The 20,453-nt window shown below is 37.2% G+C and overlaps 2 protein-coding genes across 4 annotated transcripts; both read right to left on the bottom strand.

Annotated features, from left to right (window-relative positions):
* Positions 1-594: 594 nt before the first annotated feature.
* On the bottom strand, positions 595-6,732 carry LOC117434747 (wee1-like protein kinase 1-A). 2 transcript variants are annotated; one of them, XM_059003187.1, is made up of 11 exons: positions 6,564-6,732; positions 5,571-6,388; positions 4,510-4,727; positions 4,049-4,115; positions 3,751-3,923; positions 3,273-3,541; positions 2,984-3,073; positions 2,753-2,838; positions 2,320-2,490; positions 1,751-1,896; positions 595-1,565 (listed from the first exon to the last, which is right to left on the bottom strand). In XM_059003187.1, the coding sequence occupies exons 2-11, from the start codon at positions 6,045-6,047 to the stop codon at positions 1,409-1,411; spliced, it is 1,854 nt and encodes a 617-aa protein (XP_058859170.1). In that variant the 5' UTR covers positions 6,048-6,388; positions 6,564-6,732; the 3' UTR covers positions 595-1,408. The 2 variants fall into 2 exon arrangements, with proteins under 2 accessions (XP_058859170.1, XP_058859169.1); XM_059003186.1 differs by having other exon boundaries at positions 5,571-6,732.
* A 2,466-nt stretch (positions 6,733-9,198) lies between these two features.
* LOC117434728 (zinc finger protein 143-like) lies at positions 9,199-20,063 on the bottom strand. 2 transcript variants are annotated; one of them, XM_034057353.3, is made up of 16 exons: positions 19,954-20,063; positions 16,921-17,039; positions 16,258-16,350; positions 16,008-16,109; positions 15,528-15,611; positions 15,227-15,420; positions 15,059-15,139; positions 14,651-14,773; positions 14,317-14,392; positions 13,906-14,031; positions 13,390-13,569; positions 12,991-13,218; positions 12,229-12,359; positions 11,807-11,965; positions 11,321-11,446; positions 9,199-9,799 (listed from the first exon to the last, which is right to left on the bottom strand). In XM_034057353.3, the coding sequence occupies exons 2-16, from the start codon at positions 17,030-17,032 to the stop codon at positions 9,716-9,718; spliced, it is 1,899 nt and encodes a 632-aa protein (XP_033913244.1). In that variant the 5' UTR covers positions 17,033-17,039; positions 19,954-20,063; the 3' UTR covers positions 9,199-9,715. The 2 variants fall into 2 exon arrangements, with proteins under 2 accessions (XP_033913244.1, XP_033913245.1); XM_034057354.3 differs by having other exon boundaries at positions 16,008-16,097.
* Positions 20,064-20,453: the final 390 nt, after the last annotated feature.

The raw sequence follows: 20,453 nt of genomic DNA, 5'->3' as shown, positions 1-20,453 counted from the left end.
CTGGACATTAGTAACATTTTAAAAAGACAGATCCTTTGTCTAATTTAGCACATTTCTACTGCACATCCAAGAACAAAAGGTAAAAATGCACAGGAGAAAGTTTTACCAACTCAATGAATTAGGAACTTGGGCAATTATAAAAGGGTAAATGTAGTTTTATCTACAGTCAATACCCTGTGTGAAAACAGAATTGTAAAATACGTTTTTCAGAAGCTTGAAACTTCAAGTTGGTTTTAGTGAACCAACTTAAGACAAAGGATGTAAATTAACTTGTGGTGTCACAATGTTCACATTAAGCTGCTTTCTTAATCTATACTAGATAGGGAATCTTCTTATTGATGTATTACAGCATAATCTAAATACTGTACACCCATAGTAGGGAATAAATACTTAACTATTTTAATAGAAATTGTGTACAACTGTGAACACCTACATCAACACCAATGTTAAAACAGCAAGAATTCTTGCGTTTACAGGATTCATTACTATGCCTGAATACTGTAGATCCTACATAAATGTGCTGCCTCATGTTTGAGGCACTGTGACATTGTAAGACAAGGTTGTTATACCTTTTTGAAAATCACATATAAAATGTAACAATTATTAACAATAACTTTTATTAAACAGGATGTTATGATGGATTGATACAAAGAAAATGAATGTGTATAAAACTACAGTACTACAAAAAAAAAAAATTCAGATCATTCCCAGTTAACTAGCTTTATAGAACATCGAGGCATTTAAAACAGAATGCTGCATTATTCACAATTCCAACAGAGAAAGCCTACTAATCCTGCAATGATTGTTTTAATGCTACAAGGTTACAGAAAACATAAAACACTAATAGCAGCAGTTTTCACATGGCAAGTTCACCTATGGGCTAAATCCCATGGTTTCACCAATACCTACAAAGTGCTCAGTTTAATATACTTTTCATATATTGACCAAAAAAAAAAAAAAAAAAAAATTACCCGAGATCAGGTACTTTTTCAAAGGCTGTAAGCCGCTAATGTCTCTGCCATTACCTTTGTCCTCACACTAAAAACATTAAGTGAAGGCTAGAGACAAAAATCACTGTAGTACAGTATACCCCAACTTAAATGTATACAGCAGAAACTACTAAGATTACTAAACAAGGCACACCCACAAATGTTGGGGATTAATATTCCCTAAATATAGGGACTAGTTAAGGGCAGGACTAGTGGCAATTAACAGACCAAGATTAAAAAATAAATTAATCTGTTGCAGGTTATTAGTACCCAATAGTTCTCCAGCGCTACCAAAACTAAACAGTGCGTGTAGTTGTACAGCAGGCATCTCTTCACAGTCCCCTGCCTATCATCTAAGGCAGTTTTGTAGATTGGTCCAGCACAAACATGGTTCCCAGTCTCTGGGATTGCAGTCCATTTTAATAAATTGTAAGGCTAACAGAACGATTCATTTTCTTTCCAATAAGTCTTGAGGCTCTGTTGCTAGTCTGTGCTGATGATCTGGTTGTCATACGGTCTGTAAATAACACTCGCTCTTCAGCTACAGCTTTGGCCATCTGTGCTTTCTTTAATTCTCTGAAAAATGAATTTTTAGACACCATTAGGTCTCAATTTCAGATGCAGTATTTGTTATTGCAACATTTGCTCCAGTTTTGAGCTTGTAGCAGCATTTTATGTTCAATACTTTGTCTTTACCTGTTCACCATCTCCATAGTTGCCTTATCTAGAAACTGTTTACTCAGGCAGACTTGTTTACTTACTTTTGTAAAAGTGCATTCTTGAACTTCTCTGCATTTAGCTCAATTCGGAGTTGCTCTGCACTCATTCTGGCAGCAGTAAGCAGCACCGGGTGCTTCCCCAGGGCTGATGCAGAGGGTCTCTTCTCTGGATCTTGATGGATCATCAACTGATTGGGTGAAACAAAATTCCACACTTAATGTTTATTCTAGAAGTAGGTGTGTGTGTGTGTGTATAATGTATAATATCATATTTCTATTCTAAACAAATGTATCTGAAGTTACCAAATATTAGCTACTATGGGCAGCAGTGTGGAGTAGTGGTTAGGGCACTGAACTCTTGACCGGAGGGTTGTGGGTTCAATCCCCAGTGGGGGACACCGCTGTTGTACCCTTGAGCAAGGTACTTTACCTAGATTGCTCCAGTAAAAACCCAACTGTATAAATGGGCAATTGTATGTAAAAATAATGTGATAACTGTATAATGTGAAATAATGTATAATGTGATATCTTGTAACAATTGTAAGTCGCCCTGGATAAGGGCATCTGCTAAGAAATGAATAATAATAATACTAAGTTATTCATATTAATACCTTTAATAAATTAATAAATTCCAGGGAAAGCACTTGGGGAATTCTGGGCAGTTTTCCTTGACGGATATCATGCCATTTGTCACCATTTGTTGGCATTGATTCAGCTCCTGCAGCACTTATTACAGTCAGTGCCAGAGCAAAGATATCCGCTTTTGTAAGGTTTCTGTAGTCCTGTAAAAACAAACACACACATTTAACAAATAAAACCAGACAGGAAACACCCAATATAATTATAATCTGGTTTCACAGACCCTGATTAGCAATAGGCAAGGTAGTGAAGGACTAGGGCTAACCACAGGTTGTGAAACAAGACAAATTAGTTACATTACTAGTCCTATATTCAAATGGAATATTGTTTCTCAAGTTATATTATAAATAATGATTAACCACATAAAATAAGGTAATCCATTTCATTGCTAGAGTATAAAATTACCTCCTGGAGAACTTCGTTTGCAAGAAACCGGCTATCACCCTCCTCTACTTTTGGATTGCTCACCCGAGTCACGTGGCCAAGGTCTCCTGTACATAACACAAGGATGTGTTAAAGAATGAAGGGTAGCAAATGTTACATTTTAGAATACAAGGTAGTGACTTGACTATAGTATATTTGTTGCTTAATATGTGACTTCTGTTTTTAAAAACATTTACATAAATATAACATTACCTATTTTGTATATAACACTGGTAGACAGACCATCGTCATCATCACATTCATCCACAGATGGAACAGTCTTTCTGGATATAAAGATATTACCTGAAAAAAGTTAATCCAGTTTCATTAAATGCAGATACAGTACTAAAATACTTTTCTTAAACCAAAAGTTTAAGTTCTTTACCTATGCTATTGTGTAGCCATTTTAAGTAACCAAGGCTTCCTAATACCATATCATACCATGCGTTGCAGTTTAAACTAGGTTGTAAAGTAGAGATTACAAAGCTTCTTTGACACTTACTTGGCTTTATATCCATATGTACCAGTGATGTTGAGTGAATGTATTTCAGTCCACGGGCAACTTGCAGTAGTAGATCCTTCAGCTCCAATTCAGTCAAATACTGCATATTCCGATAGTTCTCAGCCAAGGCATCAGACAGACTACCCCCATTGCAGTATTCATTCTGGATAAGCATGTGATCATCTTCTGCCCACGCTGAATAATATCTCACTACATGAGGATGCTGTCCCAGCACTGCATGTGCATAAACTTCTCTTAAAGCATTTTGCCTGTCAAATAGAAGATATGTTTATATGTTTATATATATATATATATATATATATATATATATATATATATATATAGCATGCTCAAAGAGCCGGCTGCCCAACATTTCAATATATTGTACATATCTTTCTCAAGGGTGCATGTCATTCATATATATAAATAAAATTAACACATTTTAAATCTTTTGAAAAATTCAATTTAAGATACTTACTCATCTACAGATCCTGCCAAAGGCTTCTTTGATCGTTTTATGGCGTAGATACAGCCATCTAGCCTCTTCACGCATTTGAAGACAGAACCAAACTCCCCAGACCCAATCTTCTCAAGCTCATGAAACTCTGTTGCATAGCGGGATTTCATGTTACTTTCAGTTATAGTAATCCTCTGTTGAAACAAGTGGGGGGGGTATAGATAGGTATAACTTATTTTTTGCAGTTCTTGTTAGACTATGCAGAATAGTGTAATTCAGAAGTTATTCCATAATCATAAAAACAAATAAAGTAAATTACCTTTGGTGGGGGGATGGTTTCATCTTCAAATTCACCATCACTTGCCTCCATATCCTCTCCACATGAACTAGGAAAAAAAAGTTGTTACATTGGCATGCATTTGCTCTAGAACAGTAACAGCGTTTTACCACAAGATGGCATCACTTCTAGGAAGCACGTGGCGAAAATGGGGCCATCGGCACCTTAGTTTCCAGCCAAATCTCCTTTCACTATTCATCTGTTTACCAACCGATTTAACGAAGCGAGAAAAGAAAAGGCAGTTTCTCAAACACTTAGTCATTCCAGTTAAGTGTACACTAAAAAAGAAACAAAACAAAAAAAAAACGGTTTAGCTATGAACTGGGTATTTCTTTTTTTTTGCCAAGGGAACTAATAAAATTGAACATGCAACCAAGCCACATAAATCGACAGGCTGTACGAGTAGTTTATTTCAATTTGGTTTGTTATTACTAAATTCTTACTCATTCCAGTGTGTCCTCTTTCTGTTGTTTCTCTGCAGTGTCGCAGACTGGATGAAGTCAGAATCCGGCGTGAAGGGGTTTATATTAACATGGGGTGTTGTGTTTCTTTTGCAATCAGATGAAGTCTTCCCAGAAGACTCCCGATTCTTAAAGAGAGCCACTCCTCTGAGCCGAACGGACCCTGGGCCGGAGGACGCCCTTGCTTTCGACAGCAAACTCTGCAAATAAAAAGTCAATGAAACACAGTTGAAGCCGATGTAAAATGGTTGTGAATTCTAAAATAAACAAGTGTGACATTTCAGACTTTAAAAAGCACAGCCTAATGTAATTTGCAATACAGATTTAACACCATTTGTATGACTTCGTTTCCAAGTATTCAGTTACACGCCTAACACCTAAGCTTTAATACCACCCACCTGGGAGATAACTTTTGCACACATCTTTACTTAAATAACGGTCAATTTGCAAACATTTTATAAATGCAAGTGCAGGTCGTATTGCACTGTGTTGCACATCATTCCAATGGACGTCTGCATTGGTATCTGAAGTTAGAGGCGCACCCACACAACAAATAACCTGGATTACAAACCCTGGAGCGAGTCCTGTACTAAATTGGTCGTTCAGCCATGGGCGAGTCAGCTATCATGACTAATGCAGATTAAAACACCATGTATGTGACTGGCAGATAAAAAGTTTACAAAACCAATGCAAAAATATCATTTTGGGGAAATTTCCAAACGCAATTGATGCATAACAAGGCGACTCGCTTTTGATTCCGGGGGGGGGCCCCGCGCCTCTCCCCCCAGACATATCACCCATGATGGTCAAAAGGTCAATCACAACTCTATTTCGTATAGACACAGAACATAAACAGGTAACGCGAGTATAATATTCACGTTTTTGAGAATCGCTGCTAAACACGTGGTTCTCCAAACTCGTCAACTGTAAATCAGACAAACTCTTTGATCTGCATAACATTACAAATAATATAAAGTTGTCTCCCTCACAAAAACACCAAAACTCAATGTAGTGTTTTCAAAATTACAAAAATGAAAGCTCACCTTTGGGGTATGTGGCGTATCAAAAAGTCGAAGTTTTCTGAAGGTTTTATGAGGCGGCGTATCGGGGCAGTCGGGGATCGGTGAGCTAGACCCCTCTCTTTCCTCTCTGTGGTACGAACTCTCCGGTGAAAAGCTGTTGTACGCACGGTTACATTTCCTCGGAGAAGGGGAGCCCCTCATAAAATCACTGGGAGACTTTAGAGGAGAAGGTGATCCAAATCCTTCTTCCTCCCAGAAATCCCGGTCTTCATCTCGAATCTCGGGGCTGCCCCCTGTTTGCTCGCTTCTCTCCTTTCCCGATATCTGCCTCGACTGCACCGGGGAGTCCAGCTCCTGGAAAGCCGAGTCTGCACCAGTGCTGTTGCCGTCCTCTTCTGCGGGCTCGTCTTCTCCGTCACTGGGGGAAAACTGGAGTTTCTGTCGAAGTGGGCGCATCTTTGGGGAAGTACCGCTGTGTCTTCGGCAACTAAAACTCATTTTCCACAAAAATCCTTTTTAGGATTAATTAAAAAAAAAAAAAAAAAATAATAATAATAAAAGGTGCTACTGCCAAAAAAAAAGTATATTAAAAAATGTAAATCATAAGATATTCGATATTAAAAAAATAAAATAGACTGCCTTTAAGCACCGCAAGCAAAAATATCTTACATTAAAAATATATAGCTTTAAGTTTAAACCTGCAAAGTACCTAAAAGTTTGCAGAAGTTGAACCCGCAGTCACTGAAACGGTGTATTCCAACGAAACTGTCACCTTCGCTTCAAACACAAATATGAACAGAAGACGTCTTCTGCAGTTCAGATCTTGCTTTCCATAAACACTGCCGATGAGGTATATGGAAGCACGTTAGTCCGAGTTAGTACAAGAAGCCAGAGAACACGAAAATGGCTGCACCGCGTCTGCGATACTGAGACGTTTCTTTCATCAGTCCAAAATAGATATGATTTAATCAATTTTCAAAAGCACTCACTTTCGTAAATCAGCAAAAAAATTACCTTTACCTGCGTCGTCTCCCCGTGTATTTGTTTACTGAATTAATTTGAATAACTCTGTTCAAGATCCCACTCCGCGTCTTCCCGCGACCGTTGGTCAAATGACTGTCCCGTCAGCCAATGACAGCTCGAGCTGCGTGTTTGAAATCTGGGCGGCCTTGAAGTCTATCATCAACGTACGTCATTGATGAGAGATTGTAAACGAAACGTCATTTTGGCGCGAATCTGCCCCACGACCCATTGTGAATTAGGTTGCCCCTTTCCATCCTTTCCGTAGATGTTGCAGATCAAAGCCATACTGCCAGACTAATTGTGTAGTGATATTGCAATCCGCATGAAGTACATCTGTGAGAAATTCTGTATTTGTTTGTCTATAAATCTTTCTTATGGTACATTATTGTTAATTGAACCAGAATATATTTACAGTTAATATAGGGGTGGTAAAATGATTTAGTTTAACAGTGTAATTGCAGTACGGTATATATGTACGAGTATTGCATGTGCATTGTTATGTCACGTCATAACCCAATGTGTTAAGTGAAAGTGAAGTGGAAAGGGAGTTCAGTTTCAGAAAACTGAGGCTTGATTGCAATAGGTACTCAAGTTAGCCTGATGCAGTATTCTTTTCACCAGTCACCTTTGTTTATAGTAAACATGCATTCCAAATGTACTGGGGAAAAAAGCAGTTTGACTAATCCCGGAAAAAAAAGCAGACACAAATTAAGGACAGGCTGTCGAAACCGCATTAGTCTGCAAATTTGGGGCTTGGTCGTGGGGGAGGGGTAATTAGCCTGAGGACATTTTAGAGCAATCTCGGCTCGCAACAGACTCATGGGTTCCTAAACTGAGGTGCTCATTTCATCTGTTGCTTTTTATAGATTAAACCAGCACAAGGCAGCGTGTTAACTTGATTTAGTTAGCAAATAGAGCGAAAAGTGATGTAGTCTACAGCCTATGAATGTACAATGACTTCATGATTTTGTTTATGTTTATTTTTGCACAAAAAAAAAACAACGATATTTAAAGGATTTTCTTCTTCCAATTTTCATTATGGTTGAACATAAATAAACTGCCTTTCAGTTGTTGTACTCTGAAGCGTGGCCAGACATACCCACTTGCTTGATATTTTTATGTTGTTGGAAGTCACTTTAAATGGTGCACCAGACGTATTTTTTCCGTGCCTGGAAGATACTTTTTTTTTCTAATACAGGACGTTTTGAATGCTATATTTATAACTCCCACATAATGATGTCATTATGACACACGTGTCTATTGGGCAGATCTCCAGACTTTGTATATTGTGTACTTGGCAAGCCCCATTCTGTACACAAGGCATTCTGTTCATTCTACACGTATTTGTAAACAAGGTTTAATGGGTCCGGTTATCCCAATACGCACAGACCCGAGTGATCTTGGATATTACTGCTGGATTTAACTGTCCCTTAAACCACATTCAGTGTTTGAAAACAACCACACCCAATCATCACAACAATGTTACCGTCAGTTTCCTCGAAGCCTACCCAAGCATGAATCACTCCTGGTATAATTAAATTACTTCACCGCCAGTCAGTATCGAGCGATACTGCTGATGTAATGTTGCATTTAGTAGCAGGATCACATCCTGTAATTATATCACTGGGGGAATCCAGTAGTTTAAGGTATTTTGTATAACAAATAAGTGAACTGTATTTAAATATGAGTGTACAATTAACTCAATTTGTAAACATCTTAACAATAACAATGCCATCACTGTTTACACGTGATGAACCCTTAAGTGAACTATAAATACTAAACAATACGCAGTAAAAAGTAACCTCACAACCACATGCACTTACTGTACACAAAGTGATTTTAATCACAGGACAAGGTGGGGCAAAACAAAACAACAAAACTTACAAACACAAAATAAATAAGATTACATACAATTCTAGGTGTCTCTGCTTTAATAATATGCATATCTGTACAACCATGACTTAAATCTAGAACTATTCAGAAATATTTCGGAAGTTAGTTTGGACAATCAAAATGAGTTATGTCTATCTGACCAGCACCACACAATTCTCGAACCTTGGACAAGGTAGTCCAAGAGCACTCATTATCGTGGTTACCAGCTGTGAAGTTTTAAATGGGGTTCTGGAGCTGCACACATTTTATTGAATTAATAAAAAAAAAAAAAAAAAACTTGTAATAAATATGCTGTTTCGTCAATATCATTTTAAACTACAGTATGAAATGTCATACTTAAATTACACCATTAACGTGACGTTTAAAATAGGTATTATATACTAATTGATTTTTTTTTTTTTAATTATTATTAGGAAGAAGATAAATGAACTAATTGATTTTGATGCAATGATAAAGAGATGGCAGGTAATGTATTCTAACACCTTATAATTCCATTGTTTTGATCTGATGGCTGATGCAAGTATTTATTTCAATATATATATATTTTTTAATTCCCATCAAATCCTTGAGATGGAATTACAGCATTAACCTACTTCTGTATTTAGATTTCATAAATAGTACAGCTGTTATAATCAATGTAAATCATGTAGTAGAGTGCACTAATGATTCCCTGCTGTTAAAGACTCATCTGAAACATACCTTTACTTAAATAACAAAATAAAACAAGAGGCAGTAGATTGTACTGCTTTAATATTGCACATACAAGGCTTGTCCATTATTTATACATAATCAAAGGTAAAATATAAGAAGCATTTGCAGCATTAACAGCTCATATTTACAGAATTAATCGAGAATCACCAAAGAAAACAAAACTTGTATCAGTCTAAAAAAAAAAAAAAAAAAAACTGTTAACCTATAGGTCTAAATCCGTCCCAGTCCTAAAATGTGCTTAACTGCATGCAAAATGTATTTATTATTACTTCTATGCAGTTTCTTCCCCGTTACTTTGATATACTTTTTAAGGAGGCGAACATTTTAGCTCTACAGGAAAATACATGATTTTTTCCATATTCAAATTCATATGTACACAAAATCTACAAGAATAACTGCAATTGGTTTGTTGTGTGTAAGATGCTGGCGAGCTATTTGCAAAATCCTAGCTTGCATTTTCTTTTAGCTGTATTGTTCTTGTAAGTCTGTGATGAAATGTTTTATTTCACTGCATTGCTTTGCAATGCGTTTTTTGTCCATTAATCCTCAAGTCCTGGCGTTTCTCCTTGTTGTATTCTTGATGCTATTCTGATGGCTTCTTCTAGTGACGGTTGTTCACTTAGCTAAAAGAAATAAGGACATATATAATTACAGTATGTACAGCACATGCTAACAGCAAGAGGAATTTAACAGCACAATCACCATTATTTTTACTTTGTACCAAACTATACAGACGGCTTGTTAATGGTAATTGCTTTGGCTCCCACAGCTCATTTACATTCAATAAACCAAAAACTACAGTCCTTAATTCCCTTCTACTGAAAGTTGCCTGGTTAAGAAGAACAAATAGTGGCCAAGTAATGTAATCTATAGAATCAAATGTTTGACTTGTCTGTGAAATGCTGTAGCATTAAAGAATGTTTAGATTAATCTGTTGCCATGCATGTGTGTGTTTAAAAGAAAGATTAATGCGATCAGCAGTTCAACAAAGCAGGTGACGTACTTAAATTCAATAATCAACAAACCCATTCAAGTGTTGTGAAAACTAAGTTTAAACACATTCAAGCGTTGGATTGGTAGGATTAGTTTTACAGGGTACTGGAAACATGTACATACATTTTTTTTTTCTTTACATGACTTGTTTGGTTTGGATTAACATAGTAGAAATGCAGTCTACTACCAGTTTTGATTTGTATCATTTTTTACAGAAAACACTGCAAGATTCCGAATAGTTTTTAAAACAATTAAAAGCACACATATTTAGACGTGAGAGTTTTTAATATAAAGGAGGGATGGTGGGTATAATAAAAGGTGAATGTCATATCACATTAAATGGTTTGTAAACAAAAAAATACCAAAAGCAACCTTTTCTGTGTTTTCATTTTCCATTTATTTTGCGTATTCTGCAAGTCACTATAATTCATTATTGGCAGTAGCAGTACACTTTCTACAGGCTTTAGATATGAAGTGCTGCTATTTTCTACTTTCACAACAATTTAACAAGCATTAACATGTATCTAGCTTCCTGCAGACCTTTCCTGTAACAGTGCCAGCATTACTGTTGTTATACATCAAAATCTCTTAACCTGTGACCAATAAATCTTCAAAACATTCTAAAGAATCTGTCAAACTTAGCTGCTGCTTTTCAAAGAAACATCAACTTGATTTACATGCTTTTTCCTTATGGGTAGAGAGCTGTAGTGCATTCCCCCAAGCAGAGACAGCTAAATTGCATGCTCTATATCCCACACCTGTTTCCTAACACTATTCAAAAATGAGTATTTCCCCAGCCCCCCCAACTGTAGACAGTGCAATTGTTTATGCATATAACACTTTATAATGCACCTCTACCGATATTTCTAGAATTAAGTCAATGGAAGTAAAAATAGTACTGGTATACATACAATATATTGCAATCTTAGTTGTGAACTACATTTTTCTTATAAAGATCAGATTGACTAAAAGCTCCAGTTTCCCCAAATATGGTATGAATGGAAAAGGTAAGATTGCAGCTTCAAATCTTCAAAAGCTCACTTTGACAGGTGAAACAAAGAAAAAGTTGACTGGATGAATACACCCATGCAATGAATCACTTTAAGCACTTGCTTTAATATTTCCATGTCTGAAGTCATGGTGGCACTTACCTGAACTGCTATCTGGGTACCGTTGGATGTTGCCAGTAATGTGACGGGGTGGTGTTCACGCTGTTCCTGGGTCATATCGGTTTGGGTTGTATGGAATGTGGCTAAGTCTGGTGTCACAATGGCAACCTTTAACAAGAGAAAAGTGAGGTCAGGTTTCAGGTATTTATTCTCAATAAAACAAGCTTATTTTATTTTGCAGACAAGACAACTTAAAGTGGTCTGTTGTCAGAGAATACAATATCAAAAGTAAGAAACATTAGAAATGCATGACTTACATATATTTTCACAGTACATTATTTTATTGGGGTTGTAAGCAATTCTATATCTTGCTATTGATAAATAACATAATGTATGTATGATGAAGTGGTGATTGTCGTTGTCATGTTTTCCAACCTTTTGAGTCATTGTGTATTTTTTTTTATCCCGTGACTTAAGAACATAATCACGTAGAAAAGAAAAGAAAAAACAGCCAAACAAAAACCTTACTTGTCCTTCAGTTCCATCTGCTGTTACCATGGTGACAGAATGTGTGCCTGCTGAAGAGAAGACCGCATCGTGTGCTGGGACAGTGATTGTAGTGCCATCTTGTGTTACCATAGTGATAGTGTTCCCCATAGCCTGCATGTCAGCTTGGGATATACTGACCTGCACAAGGAGTGAATGGAATTATGATGATGTACTCGCATTTCTACATCGCTTTAAAACAAACCTGAAACATCCCATTCCGGAAAATCCTATGCACATCCTTAGATGATTTGGAGAATGGTCAAAAGATAGCACCTTTGTTAAAATTAGTCAATTTTGCCATGCCCATTAAATTGCTTAATTAGATGACTGCTAACTGAGCAATTTACTGTTTACAGTATTTCGCTGCTTATATTCATGGCATATTTATGGCATGAAGCTACCTGTTGGGTCCCATCTTGTGTAATAAGTGCTACGTGTTGATCCATTCCAGATGGGTTTTCTGTTCCTGTGTCCTCCATTTCAACCCCTTGTACGTATGAAACCTGTGACTTTATCACATCTTCAATGGGATCTGTTGAAACAGAACACATTTTCATACATTCAAACTAAATCATTTTTTTCCACCCAGTGTTAAAAACAACATGTTCTTTTCATCATTCAACTTAGTTGTGGGAGACATTTAAGAAAATGGTGAAGATGCGATGAAATTTGGTCAGTGCTTTCCCAAAGGTGTGTAATTAATAGCTGGTGATGGTATTTTACTTTCTTGATGAAAGAGTTGACGGCTCTGCTCGGCAATACAAAATTAAAGACTAACACAAAAAAGGGGAGACCTTCTTGATGTTAAACTTTGCCCTTAGAGCAAACATTACATGCACCTCCTATCTGTATTTTATTGACTGTGTGGAATAGTTGATGTAAATGTCAATAAAATAGACTCCCCGTCAGGATTACTCAGCACATTGCGTCATTATTAGGTAAATTAATGACTAGTAAGACGGTGAGGTAATGATATGGTTAATGTTTAATTACAGGTTTAAAACCCAGATTAAAAAAACAAAACAATGTGAAGTACAGTGTTGATGTGGCATTTAGCATGTCTTTCTTCAACTTGCCCTCCTCACTTAATACAATTGAAGGTCCATTTGTTTCTTTAACATTTTGACCTATTTAAACAATATTTAGTTCTTCTCTATACTGACCTGCCTGTGGCTCGAAGTAAGCCTCTTGTTCCTCCTCAATGGGCTCTGTGTCATTGTGTGCAGTGCGCTTGTGCATAGCCAGCGTGGAAATCTGCTTGTAGGTCTTCCCACAGTGATTGCAGTTATACGGTTTGGAAGGGGTATGAACCACATGGTGCTTGTATAAGCTGGAGTACTCTGTAAAGCGCTTATCACAACCTGGTACTGTACATACGTAAGGCTTCTCCCCTGTCGATAGAAACAAATGAAACGTAAGAAAAATAATTAAGAGACAGGCCCTGGCAATTGACTGCATGCTGTTTTTTTATTTTTAAATTGGTGTTCACTAAGTAAAATGCCCAGGTTTTTATTTTCGCCTTCACGGGGTAAGTAAGTGGAAGGCACGGGAGGCCTTCACACCTGTATGTATCCTCATGTGGTTTTTGTAGTTGGTTGCGCTGGCAAAGGCCCGGCCACAGCCTGGCTCTGAGCAGTAATAGGGCCTCTCTCCTGTGTGAGTTCTGATGTGAACCTTGCGGATATTTGACGTTGTGAAAGATCTTCCGCAGCCTTCAAAAGGACACTTGAATGGTCTTTCACCTGCAGGAAATAAAGATATTTAGGATGGGTTTAATTTTTAAGAGGTTAAAAATATCATTTAAGACTACCATTTCAGTTTATTTTATCCTGTTATGAAAAATATGCTATAGGACACTGCATGCTGGCCTAGATTCCTTCAAAACTATAGTCATAACTGACATAATAAGACACGGATGAAATTGTAACTTAAAGTGTAATAAAAAGCCCCCAATATGTGCAAGCAGCGATATCCATCTAGTCAGAAGTGTTATTATCAACAGAATATGCACTGTAATAACCAAAGAAAAGAAACAAATGCAAAGTATCGCCGTATTGCTGGAAGTGCTGAAGCTGTACCAGTATGAGTTCGGATGTGTTTCTGCAGGTCTCCTGAAGTCTTGAATGATTTATTGCAGTTCATTTCCTGACAGCGGTATGGCTTTTCTCCCGTGTGTGTTCTGATATGGCTTTTTAAGCCATAACCTTTTATAAAAAAAAAAAAAAAAAACACAACGTCATTGTCCGCTTTCTTCTTTCAAACGCATGCTTTAAATATATCATACGTAATTATCGGAACAATAACAAAACCTTTTTAACAAATACAGTATGTCAGTAAGACACAACCCCAACCACAGCAACTATTGGTATTAAAAATAAATAGATCTCCATGACCTATATCCACGGTAATTTAAAATATATGGACAGAAGGACACCATTCTATACACACTACATTATTAGATGGATTTAATATCAGTAAAACCTCATTACCTGTTGCAAATGCTTTTCCACACCCAATGTGCTCACACTGATACGGTCTATCACCAGTGTGGGATCTTTCATGTACCTGAATACAAAGAATAGACCACAATGAAAACATGAACGCATCCACCAACAAATATGACAATAATAAAAAATACATTGTTTTTTGTTTTTGGCTCATTGTTGTATCAATTTTCCCTATTTCCACAACAGAAATAAATACTGTTATGCTTTAAAGCAATACAGATTATTTTTTTTGTATTTCTTTTATATTTTAAAATAAACTAGCTTCCAGTCTAAGCACGAAACTGCCTCAGGGATATTTCTAAGCAGATGTTCTTGCCTTTAGATGATGTGCTGTTGTATAGAGTTTCCCGCAGCCCTCGTATTCACAGCGGAAAGCCTTTTCACTGGGGTGCTGAGATTTCGTCGCAATCCGATTAGCTCCGTGGCCCTGAAGAACAATCTGTGAGAGATCAGAATAAAGAATAAAGAATCAGAATTTCGGAATCAAATACTGTCACACAAAGCATTCAGGGTTTACTGTATAAGCTGCATATCTAAGTGTCACCATCAGCCAAGTTTCTTTAACATTTGCTCACAGGATAATCTCATGAAACATTGCATCTTGACGCTTCTCAATACTGAAGAGTCATAACTCCGCTTTACCCTTTAAAATGCTGATGATTACAGATTTACAATGCGTCTGAGAACTGGAAACTTGCAGCAAAGTGGTGCGAAGCAAGATTACCTGCATCTGTATGTTGTTCTCCTGCTCATTTTGGTTCATCACTCCAGTGCTGGTAACGCAGTCAGTCACTTCCACTGGTACCTAAACACAGTGTTTAAGATTCTGAGTAATAATCAATAATTTATTTTTAAAAAATCCTTCTGTAGCTAGAAACTGCATGAGGCTTACCTTTGTTGTGTACTGTTCTAGTACACTTATGGTCTCTGGGTCTATGGTGCCATCTGTGTGAATATCTGACACAGTTCCATCAGCCTGGATTGCCAGTATGGTGTCTGATTGAGGAAGCTGGACTGCGTGGTGAATGTATGCAGTTGTGCCATCTTCTAACTGGACTGCCTGCAATGCACTCTGCTCATAATTTTCTAAAAGAAAAAACAGAGTTTGGTATTGTAGTTTTATATTTACCATATAATACAATGAGGCAGAGCTTATAAAGAGATTTAGTGTACTATGAAGATAATGCAAGTACCTTTTGGGGCATGATGAATGTATGCTGTTGTTCCATCTTCTAGCTGTATAGCCTGACCATCCTCAAACCTCAGGCTGTCCCCTCCTAAGAGATAATGCAAGAAAAATGTATAACAATCTCAGTGTTAGAGAAACATAAGTTGAAACCATTTGGAATTATTGAAAACGTCATAAATAAAAAGTGGAAATGTTTCCTTGTGTATGCTGGGCTATGCTGGTAAATATTTGGTTTAACAGGTCCATACAGAAATAAACAATATGGTTTGATAAGCATAATCTTTTCTCATGGCACACAACTGGCCTCTCAAAAGACTAGGAGTTGCACTGAAGCACACTGTGGATACACTCACAGCTGGTTTCATAGTCCTCGATTAGGACTAGTCTTGGACTACTTTAACTAACTTAACATGGACTAGTCTAAGATTAGCGCCATTAAGATTTAGACACCATTACAGGAAGCATGCAAGACACTTCACTGTACCTGTCTTTGGCACTGGTACTGGTACATGTTGGACGTACGCTGCAGATCCATCTTCCAATTGAATAACTTGCCCTTCCATTAACTTGTCATCTGAAAAAGATACTGTAGTCTTCAGTTATATTGAGCTTTTTCTAAACTAAACAATACACCTCACCATCCCATCCTCTCGCTTATGCAATTGTCATGCATTATAGGTGACAGCTTGAACTATTCTGCCACCACCTTTGGGTTAAGAGGAACATGCCATTACCTTTTGGGTTGTGCTGTATGTAAGCAGTGGAGCCATCGGCTAGTGTCACAGCTTGTAAACTCACAGCATCCATGTTTTCCAGCTGATCACCATCTACAAAGAGTTCAATACAGAAATGGTTCAGATCTCATTTATAAATGCTCTACCAAGTAAACACCACAATTCACTCAGCAGCTTTTATCAGGGCTGATGGGTTTTTGTGCAAATGAGACAGGATTCTAAATCAGTATTCATTCTTAAAATTGCCTGCACATCTCTATGCATTAAGAATGCAAATGTGTTGATATGCATGCAACAGAAGTTTGTGTGTAAAAAAAGATCACACACTTTAGTAATTCAACATATATATAGCAACAGAATATATATCTTTTGCTGTTCAATATTACATGCAACCTTGACTTTTAATTGTTTTAATCCTAACATTAAATATGCCAGCCAGTCTTTTAATTAAATGTTGGCCACAGAGGCCAGTGATATTTTACGTTCCCTGTATGTAGACTGAAAGCTGTCAAAAACAAACCAAAACTAGCAGATCATGGGATTGGAGCAGCACCCGTGAACTATTGACTAGATGGTGGTTATTAATGAAGATTCCACAGTAGCGCAACACTTAACAATGCTTCACAAAACAGAAATCTTTAAGAAATACAGGACTCCACCAACCTGCTACTGCTAAGGTCTCTGCCAGGCAGAGAGTGACGTGCTGAGCGTCTCCCCCAATTCCCTGGAACTCCGCCATCCCCTGAGAGTCTCTGTTAATTTGAGCCAACAGCATGATTTACCTGGACAAGAAAACAGATTTAATACACCAAGGAGGAACGGGAGGACCAGATCGTGCAAGAGAATCAGGTTTGGTGGTTATTCTTTCTTCACCTCAGGTTCTATATGGCCTACCTGTATGTGGAACTCTTTACAGCTACTGTTGCAAGGGCCACTGCTTCTATGCTCTGTCTATGACCCAACAGTGTTTTATTGCTGTTAATATTATTACTATAGTTTTATGCATAGCTTGTTTTAATGGAAAGGAACGCACTGTCACTAAAATGTTCAAAATGGCTAATTTTCTCCAACGCTTGATGATTTTTAATATGGCACAAGCAACTTGACTATATAAAAATTATTTTAGGATAAAGGTGAGGTCAAAGATGCAACAACATTTTCCGCCTACAACAATTAATTACTAGTAGAAATCATGGTAAAAAGTAGGTGTACCTTGAAATATGGGTGACAAAATGGAAAACGTCAGATGATATATATATATATTTTTTTACAATGATGTCAAGTTTCATTTGATTATATTTGTGAAATCTGTGCTTCGATTGATTAATAGCTACTTCAAATGATTCAAGTGATCCAACATAAACAAGGAGGGAGAGAAATGATTATTCCCCCAAACACTGGGGTGCAAACTGTTAGACCAAGACAGCTGGAACTTTGGGTTTTTCAATTTCTCATTAATACCTATCTGCATGAATTTCATTGGCAATCTGTCAAAGCACATCACCCCTACCCCCCATTCTTGAAACGGAACGACCCAAAACATTTGCACTCTATTTGAACAAATGCAAACTTCTAATGATTCAGCACCTTCCCCAAGGTGCCACAATACCTCAAAAAAGAAGCTCATATGTGAAAGTGTTGCCATCACGGTTCAATGTAAATACTATTAGAAGCTGTGTGAAACAGATGGATTTGCTAATGGCACTCACTTGTGTGTCTGCTCTTTGTGGCAGTTATTTTGCCTCAGTCAGCGTGTACTTTCTAGCACCTTGCCCCCTTGAGGGAGAACAAAAAACAACATTCTGAATGCTGTACAGTAGTGTGACATTTTACACCATTGTATTAGTATTTGGAAATCTTCAGGAATGTTGTGCATGTGCAAACAAAAGATAACCAGGAAGCAGACTGTGCAAAAATAAGGGAATGCTGCATTTCTCACATATTCATATTCGTATTCCAATGGATATACCAATGCTTTCCTGGGTCTGTCTGATCTACATATTCCCAGCAGCTCTTTACTGAGGCCAAACAGATGATAGTCACAGAGCACAAGGTTTATTATTCATACAGGGTGTGTACACAGCGTGAGCGCAATGCGGACAGGCAAGGACTTTGCAGAATTGTTCCACTCTCTTGAAGCCCAATATGGCTCACTATGTAACATTGTAAAATATTAATCAAACAATTTAGAAGGTAGATTTATGGAAAGTGTGCTTGAAAATATGTATTTTTTTCATATGTAAATTATATATATATATATATATATATATATATATATATATATATATATATATATATATATATATATATATCCCACTTATATGAATTAAGCATAATCAAAAGGTGTCGTTTTTCATGTTTGCAGAAAACTCCCTATCACCTTCAGAACTAGAGGAGTGTTCCCCACAAAACAGCTCTGGTGGGTTTAAGCTCCCAATATCTGAATTTCTGTTTATCCAAACTTCTTCCATATCCCTGGAACAGTTAAGATAAAAGGGGTTATGTACTGTATAAAACTAAAATAAACATGTACCTCATTCACATGTTTATATTTTTTTGAGAGCCACATATCAAATTGTGGTGAAACTTGGCAAATAAACATGTACCCCATTACAGTTGGGCATTACAGCATCCTGGCAGAAAGTGACAGCATAGGATTTGATTGGCCATAACATAAGCAAAACGGTTGAAACTGCAATAAAGCTTTGGCTGTACTCAAGAATTTGGAGCTTCGGTATAGAATATACTGTAGAAACTTAAATGAGTTTAGGCATTGTCATCTTTCAAGAGCTGGACAGACCGACGCTCCCTAATTATTACCATGGGAGACGCAACATGTTTCTGGCTTTTGGATATATATATATAAAATGTTGGAAGACATTTTTAAAAAATGAAAAAAAAAACGCAAGCCTAAGTTCACTTTGCAGTTCCTATATCCAGCGAGCTAGGCCACACACGACTGCATTATATTAATCAGTTAGCTTAAGACAAGCAAGCAAGCTTTGCAAATTATACCGATAAATAAGAGATAACATAAACAAAATAAATCTAATTAATTTGAACTGCTTCATTTTACGTCCAACTTTATTTTATAATGACATTTAAATCACAACTCGATAACGTACTGTACTTAAAATAAAAAATAAAAACTGCACCAATGTTCAGTAATCACATTTATTCAATGGGTGTATCTAAATAAACCAAACACTGGTTCAATAATGCTTCCAATTAAAAATATACACCAAACTGGTATTTTGTAAGACAGTTGTGTAAGGATTCTGCCTGGAAAAAACGAATGTCCCACATTGGGCTTTCGGGAATTAATGTGCTTTAAAAAAAAAAAAAAGCACATTACGTTTTATTCAATAAATATATACAATTCAGGAAATGTATTTGTAATAACGCTTTTTTAAACTTCAACAAAACAAGGTGGTATTTAGTTTCAGCAACGGCTGCCTACATTACGTAGGGGATTTGAAAATGTACAAAGCAAAGCAGTACTCTCTCGCAGCACCACAGCCCGGTATCCATTATAATTAATAATACAATATTTGGGGGTTTCTGTCTTTCCCATGTGCTGTAATAGTGTCCCCTTTTCCCTCGATCCCAGTCTCCGTTCTCCACGGACAGTTTTCCCCGCTGGAGATGGCTGTTTGAAATAAGGCACACTGGGTAAAAACACATTTATATACTAACCTCTGAAATTTTCCTACAATTCCTCCGTCCGACCACCATGCATCAGGGCAGGAAACGGCCTACAGGCGCGCTTGCGTTCAGAAGGCCCCGGAATCTGAATACAAGCCCGTCACAGGAGGGAGGGGGTTCGCTAAGAGGCTATTTCGATTGGACGTTTATTTTGATTGACTGGCAAACTTTGTTTTTCTGTTGGTTCAGGCTCCTATCGATCACATTTTAAAAGCACCGCACCATAAAGTCAACGGTACACACGAGCCGCTGGAAGTATTTTGGGACTGGAACCAAAAATACAGAAGTACATAAGGGGTTAGCGGACTCGTTGCTCCACACATGTTAAAATGCTTGCTTTTTTGTTGCTGGTGAACCCTGCTAGGTGGATGTTGAGAGTCTGAAATATACATGTTCCGGGGTGGCTGCCATCGACCATTTTGTGATCTGTGGTTGCAGTGATGGATTTCAGTTTGTATTTATTCAGAGAAAACAGCACAAAATAGCATTAA

The sequence above is a fragment of the Acipenser ruthenus genome, chromosome 28, assembly GCF_902713425.1.
Source record: "Acipenser ruthenus chromosome 28, fAciRut3.2 maternal haplotype, whole genome shotgun sequence".
In the NCBI taxonomy this organism is placed as follows: domain Eukaryota; kingdom Metazoa; phylum Chordata; class Actinopteri; order Acipenseriformes; family Acipenseridae; genus Acipenser; species Acipenser ruthenus.
This window is presented reverse-complemented; position numbering and strand designations above follow the sequence as displayed.